The following is an 8661-nucleotide window of genomic DNA, read 5'->3' on the forward strand; positions in this document are numbered from 1 at the left end:
TGATCTTAAAGGAAAGACTCTCAGCTTTTCCCCATTGAGGATGATATTCGCTGTGGGTTTTTCATAGATGGATTTTATGAACTTGAGGAATGCTCCCTCTATATCTATATTCTGAAGAGTTTTAATCAGGAAAGGATGCTGTATTTTGTTGAATGTTTTTTCTGCATCAACTGAGAGGACCATATGGTTCTTCTCTCTCCTCTTATTAATGTGTTCTACCACATTGATTGATATGTGAATGTTGAACCACTCTTGCATCCAGGGGATGAATCCCACTTGGTCGTGGTGAATGATCCTTTTAATGTATTGTTGGATCCTATTAGCTAGGATTTTGTTGAGGATTTTGAAATCCACATTCATCGGGGATATTGGTCTGAAATTCTCCTTTTTGAAGGGGTCTTTGCCTGGTTTGGGGATTAAGGTAATTCTGGCCTCATTGACTAAGTTTGGAAGTTTTCCTTCTGTTTCTATTTTTTGAAACAGCTTCAGGAGAACAAGTATTATTTCTTCTTTGAATGTTTGGTAGAATTCCCCAGGGAATCCATCAGGCCCTGGACTCTTGTTTTTGGGGAGGTTTTTGATCACTGCTTCAGTCTCGTCACTGGTTATTGGCCTATTCAGGTTTTCAATTTCTTCCTGTTTCAGTCTTGGCAGCTTAGAGGTTTCCAGGAAGGCCTCCATTTCATCCAGATTGCTCAGTTTATTGGCATATAGTTGTTGATAATAATTGCTAATAATTGTTTCTATTTCCTTGGTGTTAGTCATGACCTCTCCCCTTTCATTCATAATTTTATTAATTTGGGTTCTTTCTCTTTTCTTTTGGATAAGTCTGGCCAATGGTTCATCGATCTTATTAATTCTTTCAAAGAACCAACTTCTAGTTTCATTGATCTGATCTACTGTGTTTCTGGTTTCTAATTCATTGATTTCTGCTCTAATTTTAATTATTTTTCTTCTAAAGCATGGCTTAGGCATCATTTGTTGCTTTTTCTCTAGTTCTTTAAGGTGTAGAGTTAGTTGGTGAATTTGGGATTTTTCTATTTTTTTGAGTGAGGCTTGGATGGCTATGTATTTCCCCCTTAGGACTGCCTTTGCAGTATCCCATAGGTTTTGGACTGATGTGTTTTCATTCTCATTGATTTCCAAGAATTGTTGCAGTTCTTCTTTGATTTCCTGGTTGACCCAAACATTCTTGGGCAGAGTGGTCTTTAGCTTCCAAGTGTTCTAATTTCTGCCAATATCACAATATGGAAGCAACCCAAATGTCTCCTACAATTAACGTATTGTTATCAATATGACTCTTTATTTTGGTTAACAATTGGCTTATGTAGATGGCTGCTCCCATGTTGGGGGCATAGATATTTACAATTGTTAGATCTTCTTGATGGATAGACCCTTTAAGAATGATGTAGTGTCTTTCTGTGTCTCTAATTACAGACTTTAGTTTAAAATCTAATTTGTCTGATATAAGAATTGCTACCCCAGCTTTCTTTTGAGGTCCGCTGGTTGGAAAATTGATCTCCATCCCTTCACTTTCAGTCTGGATGTATCTTTAGGTTCAAAATGAGTCTCTTGTAGGCAGCATATGGATGGGTCCTGTCTTTTTATCCAATCTGCAACCCTGTGCCATTTTATGGGCTCATTTAGGCCATTCATGTTGAGAGTGATTATTGAAAGATATGAATTAATTGTCATCATGTTGCCCGCGAAGACGTTGTTTTTATAGATTGTCCCTGTAAATTTCTGTTGTAGATCACTCTTGGGGTCTTTCTCCTTTTATAGAACCCCCCTTAATATTTCTTGCAGGGCTGGCTTAGTGGTCACATATTCTTTCAGTTTCTGCCATTCTGGGAAGCTCTGCATCTCTCCATCCATTCTAAATGACAGCCTTGCCAGATAAAGTATTCTTGGCTGCACGTTCTTCTCATTTAGTACCCTGATTATGTCTTGCCAGGCCTTTCTGGCTTGCCAGGTCTCTGTGGATAGGTCTGACATTATTCTGATGTTCCTCCCTCTGTATGTAAGGAATCTCTTCCCCCTAACTGCCCTTAAGATGGTTTCCTTAGTTCTAAGTTTTGTGAGTTCTACTATTACATGCCGGGGTGTTGGCCTGTTTTCCTTGATCTTGGGAGGGGTTGTCTCTGCCTCTAGGATTCGAATGTTTGTTTCATTCCCCAGATTAGGGAAGTTCTCAGCTACGATTTGCTCAAATACATCTTCTAGTCCTCTCCCTTTCTCCACTCCCTCCAGGATTCCAATTATTCTGACATTGGAATGCTTCATGGTGTCATTTATTTCTCTGATTCTATTTTCATGGATTCTGAGTTGTTTTTCCCTGGCCTCCTCTTTTCCCCTTTTATCTATTATATTGTCTTCCAGGTCGCTTATTCATTCCTCTGCCTCACTTAACCTAGCTGTTAGATTATCTATATTAGATTGGATCTCATTGAAAGCATTTTTAAGTTCTGCCAATTCACCTTTCATTTCTGCCCTTAGAGACTCTATGTTGCCATTAATTGATTTCTCCATTCTAGCCATTGTCTTCACAATTGCTAGCCTGAATTCCATCTCCCACATCTTGGTTATATCTGCATCCATTTGTAAATCTGCAGCGTAAGTCATAATCTCTGAGTCTTTTCTATTTTGGGAGTTCCTCCTCCTAGTCATTCTGTTGATGGGTGTTTGAGGGAATGTATAGAGTCCAAATTATTGACCAGAACCCAAGCAAGATGCATCTGTTTTCTTGGGACCTTCGGGTTGCTGGCCTCTTGTTCTCCCAGCCTGTCTTCTGGGGGAGGGGCCTGCCGCACTGTTACTCAGGCAACCCTGTTTGGGTGGAGTTGCCCTGCCCCCCTGTGGCAGGGGATGGGCTCAGCGGGAATCAGTTTTTGGGACTTTTGTTCTCTGGCGGCTTTCCCTGGCACCTTTCTGGTCTCTTCCATGAGTCAGAGCAGAAGAGACCATTTCCAACTCTCTGCCTCAGAGCAGAGAGACTGCAGTCTGTTCTTCAGTGACCTCTCCAGGCCACACTGTCTCCGTTTCTGTCTGTGCTGCCATAAACTGCAGTGGCCTGGGCTGTGCGCACCTCCGCAGGGCCCCCAGTCCTGCCTCGAGGTCAGGGCACGTCTCTGCCTTTTGTGCTTCTAAAACCGTAGGTGCTCCCAGTTCGCCCACGCAACCCCGCCGCTCCGGGTTTCTGCCCCAGGGGCTGCCCTAAAGTCCTTTCCCCGCCGCTACCAGTCTGCGAGTCTGCGCCCCATCCCCAGCACGTAAGGCTGTCACTCACTGGTGGTGTAGGATCCCCATGGCCAGGCTCCTTCCCGCTGCCGTTTATCCTCTGATATCTGCCCGCAGAATCAGGGCTCCCCACTTCGTACCTCAAAACCAACCGCCTGCGGTATTCTGTTTATAGAGATTCAGATCTTCTTACATCTCAGGCTGGTTTCGTGGGTGCTCAGAGTGGTCTGGTAGATATCCAGCTCAATTCCGGGGACCAGTTGAAATAGGGTTCCCTACTCCTCCACCATCTTTCCTTCTTCCCAGGGTCACTTATTCTTAATGTTCATTTTAGCTTTGATTATCAATTTTCCATTTTTCTTGCTTCTAAGGCAGGAAAAGATCCAAACTTTGCAGCTCTCTTTTTTTTTTTTTAAACTGGCTGTCACTCTTGGTATGTGATGCTCAGCTGTTCTGATCTTAGTGGGACGAGTTTAATCTGTTCCACAACTCCATTAATCTGAGATTATATCTGAGGAAACCGGATATTTGCTGGTCCTTTCAACAGTGTCCCAGGAAGAGGTATGAATAGTAATCATGGAAAGTGCTCCAGAGCACCATTCACAAGGTGCTTGCCACTGCCCGCAGTCCGGCCCTGGATCCCTGCGTCGTCCTTCGGTCCCATGAGCCTCAGGGGCAGGACAAAAAGGGGTGTCCCCGTAGCCAGGACAGGGTCTCAGCGAGGTGATGGGAAGGACTCAAGAGAGGAGCCGAGGCAGCTGCGACCGTTCCCGCCGATGATGCTGCTGACTCTCCATGGCTGGAGGTGTTGGAGAGGCCGTGTCCTTGGGATTGCAGCACCTGGAGTGCAGCGTTCGCCTCTGAGATCTAACCACTTAACAAAATTTTAACTGTACAGCACAGTATTGTTAATTACAGGTACATGGTTTTGGAGCAGACCTCTAGAACTTAATCATCTTGAATAACAGAAAATCATATCCCTTGAGATGCAACTCCCCATTGTCCCTCTCACCAGCCCCTGGCAACTGCCATTCCACTCTCTGTTTTACTGTTACCGAAACCCACGTTCAGCTGCCCATTGTTGGAAAGGCCAATATTCCAGAGATGAGTTTTGACTGAAAAGGAATGTGAGCTTTATTGAGGAGGCCAGCCACTTGGGCAGAAGGCACAGTCTTCTTCAAAAGCCAACAGTGAGATTTCTGCCTGACCCAGGGGATTTTAAAGGGGTTTAGGGTAGATGATGAAAAAAGGGAGTGCAGTGGCAACATTTTTTGTTCACACCCAGGCTACATGATGCCAACTACAAAAGTAACTTCAGCCCCCCGTGCCTTCAGCTGAGAAGGGAACCACACATGCTGCCAAAGTCCAGGAAAGAACAACAATAGAGGATTAGAGGGAACAACCACAATAGAGGATTAGAGGGAACAATCCCTGGGTCTTACCATGTAGTCAGCAGTACATTCTGTTCTCACCAGCTGGTGTAAGAAAAAATACAAACTTGTAACTCACTGATCATCACATGGAATACTAGGGAATGTTTTATTCAGTAAGCTCAAAGGAAGCGTCAAAGCAAAAACCGAAGGATCAAATGACTTGTAAATTAATGGCAAACCAGAATAAGACATGTGCTAGGACACACAACATTAAAAAACCGTTATTTTCAACACCTCTAACGTATAATTTGCAATGTCTACCTCCACATGCCAAGGAAGTAGGAAGCAGTGTCTCCACAGTGAGGGATGGGGGTAATCCACAGAAAGTGACCCAGCAGTACCATGGGAGATGGAATTGGTAAAGGAGTTAATTGTATTATAACTGTATATCACATATTAAAGTAATTGGAGAAAAGATTGAACGTGTTGAATATGAGGATACCTCTGGGTTGAACTCCCTTCCCATGTCCATGTGAGCACTCATGCACATGGCCCACCCACCTATCCCACATCCACCCCAGCTGAACTGATGTGCAGGTCACCCACTGCCACACCCTGTGACTGTGACATAATCCCCACAGGTGGCCCCCAGGTGTAGGGTGCTGGCAGTCTGAGGCAGCCCTCTGTTCTGTCAGATGCTCTAGACCTGGCCCTCACTCAGGATCCTCCCTTTATCCATTCTTGCGGCAGGTGTCCTTGAGCAGGGGCATGAGGCTGGCAAAGGGCCAGGTCATCATGAGGGCACTTCTTTTGCTGCTTGCACTCTGGGCAAGCCTGGTTCCTGTCCAGGGTTCTCAAGGCCGTCCCTCATGGCGCTACATCTCCTCTGAGGTGGTCATTCCCAGGAAGGAGTTGCACCATGGCAAAGGCTTTCAGCTGCCAGGCTGGCTGTCCTACAGCCTTCATTTTGGGGGTAAGAGACACGTTATCCATATGCGGCGCAAGAAACTGTTTTGGTCCAGACATCTGCTGATGATGACTCAGGATGACCAAGGAGCCTTGCAGATGGACTACCCCTTCATCCCTCCAGACTGTTACTACCTCGGCTACCTGGAGGAGATTCCTCTTTCCATGGTCACTGTGGACACGTGCTATGGGGGTCTTGAAGGTATCATGAAGTTGGATGACCTTACCTATGAAATCAAACCCCTCAGCAATTCCCGAAGGTTTGAACACATTGTTTCTCAGATAGTGGCAAACAGCAATGGAACGGGACCTACGTATAAATTGGGACATAAGGAGGTTAGGGACCTCCTATTCTCTCAAGCAAATGCCAGTGTTGTCCCCAGGATCTCTAGTAAGATGTATTCATCCCATCATGGAAATGTGAAAGCACTTGCCCTAAGTTCCAAGTCAATGTATACTGTGTTCAACAACGTGTCAAAATGTGCCCAATTCCTGGTAAGGATATGTAGTTTAATTGACTCATTCTTTCAAGCTATTGATGTAGGTTATTATATTTCATTCATGATCATTTATAATCAGAGAGATCCAGCTTCCATGGGCAATTACCACGTGACACAGATTCCATACACTCGACATTATGAGCGTAATGTGTTTCCACATCTTCAACCACATTCATCTATAATCATGATTAAAGAAGGGCCACAGGATTCTGTTTATGAACCCGTCTTATATGGTATATGCACAAATAGAAACCTCATCATGGTTGGTTACCTAGGCAGACAGTATTTATTTTTGTCTATCACAGCAACACAAAAAGTGGGAAGAAATTTTGGTATATACTATGATGATTTATACTGTTTTTGCCAGAGAAGGTCCACTTGCATTATGAACAGATCACCTGGTCTGACAGATTCCTTCAGTAACTGTTCCTTTAAGCATATGCAGCACATAGTCGGTGGTCAGGGACTTGAGTGCATGTACACAACCAACATTGTGTATTCAAATAAAAGCCTGACCCATGATCGTTGTGGAAACTACATAGTAGATCAAGGTGAGGAGTGTGACTGTGGCTCCTTCAAGCAGTGTTACAGCAACCCCTGCTGTACCAGTGATTGTATCTTCACCTCTGGCAGCAAATGTAATACAGGCAGATGCTGTACAAACTGCACTTATTCCCCTGCTGGGACACTGTGCAGGCCAATCCAAACTATATGTGATCTTCCGGAGTACTGCCGTGGGCAGTCCTTGGCATGCCCTGATGATTTCTATATGCAAGATGGAACCCCGTGCACTGAAGAGGGCTACTGCTATCATGGAAATTGCACTGACCGCACTGTGCACTGCCAAGAAATCTTTGGTAAAAATGCTGTGAAAGGTGCAGATGTCTGCTACACCATAAATATTAGAGCAAGTAGATATGGACACTGTAGAAGAAATGCTGTGAAAATGAAGAGTATTGCCTGTGCCCCAGAAGACGTGCAGTGTGGAAGGCTGCAGTGTGGTAATGTCACACATCTCCCCCGGTTGCAAGAGCATGTGGGATTCCATCAGTCTCTCATCTCAGGGTTTTTGTGTTTTGGGCTGGACTCACATCGCTCCACAGGAGCAAATGATGTTGGTCATGTGAGACCTGGTACACCCTGTGCTCCTGGAAAGTTCTGTAGCAATACCTACTGCAATGGTACTGTGGCTCAGCTGAATTATGACTGTTTACCTAAGAAATGCAGTCACAGGGGGATTTGCAACAATAATAGGAACTGTCATTGCCACGTAGGTTGGGAACCTCCGCTATGCATTGATAGAGGTGCTGGTGGGAGCATAGACAGTGGACCCCCTCCAAGTAGAATGCGGTCAGTCAGGCAAAGTGATGAATCTGTGATATATCTGAGAGTGGTTTTTGCTCGCATTTATGCCTTAATAGCTGCATTCCTCTTTGGCGTTGCCACAAATGTAAGAACTATAAAGACAGTTAGAGTTAAGGAAGAGAATTTTGGTGAAGCTTATCCTGAAATCAGTGTCCAGACCCATAACCAAAAATAGGCAATTCACAAGAGTATGAGTGAAACTACAGTAAGGAGGTAGCAAAGCTGACATCCACGTTTCCATGGGTCTGCAGAAGACACAGTGGCCCCACACATATCACCTGACACACTAAGTCTGTGATAGGTCACTGACCAGAACTCTGAAATAAATTATGAAAAGCACACGTGCTGGCCTTTATATATTTTTGTAAGACTGTAAGAGCCCACATTGAGCCCAAGACACTGTCCAGAGTACCTGAGTCAGCATCTGGGATTGGGCTGGGGTGCCTGGGTGCAGAATTAAGGGGAGTTGCCACAGGATCCTGTAGGGGCAAATTCTTGACATTTCTCCAAAAGAGTGCTCATGAACACTGAGGTTTTTCTCATTGTCCAGGTAATCTCTCATTCTCCAGTCCCAAAGAGGGTTCAGGACAATGGAAGGCTACTCCCCACCCATGCTGCCTATTCCACACTGGGGTGGCCGTGGGCAGTAGGGGAGGGTGACTGGGGTGTGATCCCACCTAGTGCAAGCTTTGCCACGCTAGAGAGCATGATTCTGAATACGGGAAACTGAGACCTTGATCTTGAATGTTGCATCCCATGAAATCAGAAAGTTTGGAAAAAGAGACCATTGATGATTCTGACATTCATTTGGAGCCCTAGGAAAGTTCATCCCTACCTGTCATTTTACTCTGCATTTCAGGGTGCTGAGGAGTGACAGTTGCTGTGCAGGTGTGGTGAGAAAATCAACTTGTTGTTCTGAGCTGTTGCCTGGGCATGGGACACAGAGTCCCATGCACACTCACCTCCCATCACCCTTAGATAAGTGCCTGCCTGGGATTCCCACTCTGGTTCTCCCAGGCACCTTTTCAAATAACCAGGCAGTGGTGAGCCTGTGAAGCATTATGGACCTCAGCCCTATCTGCCTCCTATGTAATTAGGTGCTTGCTACCCTATTCTCTATCTCCTGCACCCTGGTGACCTTGGATGGAGTCCAGCCCTTCCCTAGGTCATTGTGCCCCCTTGCTTCTGGGATCTGCTCATCATAAAATCTGAGACTCCAC

General features: G+C 45.2%; 1 protein-coding gene across 1 annotated transcript; it reads left to right on the forward strand.

Moving 5' to 3' along the window:
• The first annotated feature begins 5366 nt into the window (after nt 1–5366).
• Nucleotides 5367–7616, forward strand: LOC116628981 (disintegrin and metalloproteinase domain-containing protein 21-like). Its single transcript, XM_032399281.1, has one exon. It carries the CDS (start codon nt 5379–5381, stop codon nt 7614–7616), a length of 2238 nt encoding a protein of 745 aa, XP_032255172.1. The 5' UTR covers nt 5367–5378.
• The last annotated feature ends 1045 nt before the right edge of the window (nt 7617–8661 follow it).

Source organism: Phoca vitulina, unplaced genomic scaffold, assembly GCF_004348235.1.
Source record: "Phoca vitulina isolate PV1807 unplaced genomic scaffold, GSC_HSeal_1.0 scaffold163, whole genome shotgun sequence".
Lineage (NCBI taxonomy): Eukaryota > Metazoa > Chordata > Mammalia > Carnivora > Phocidae > Phoca > Phoca vitulina.

Excerpts from the sequence above, each read along its gene's own strand:
- LOC116628981 (XM_032399281.1), top strand. The coding sequence starts at position 5,379 with ATGAGGCTGGCAAAGGGCCAGGTCATCATGAGGGCACTTCTTTTGCTG.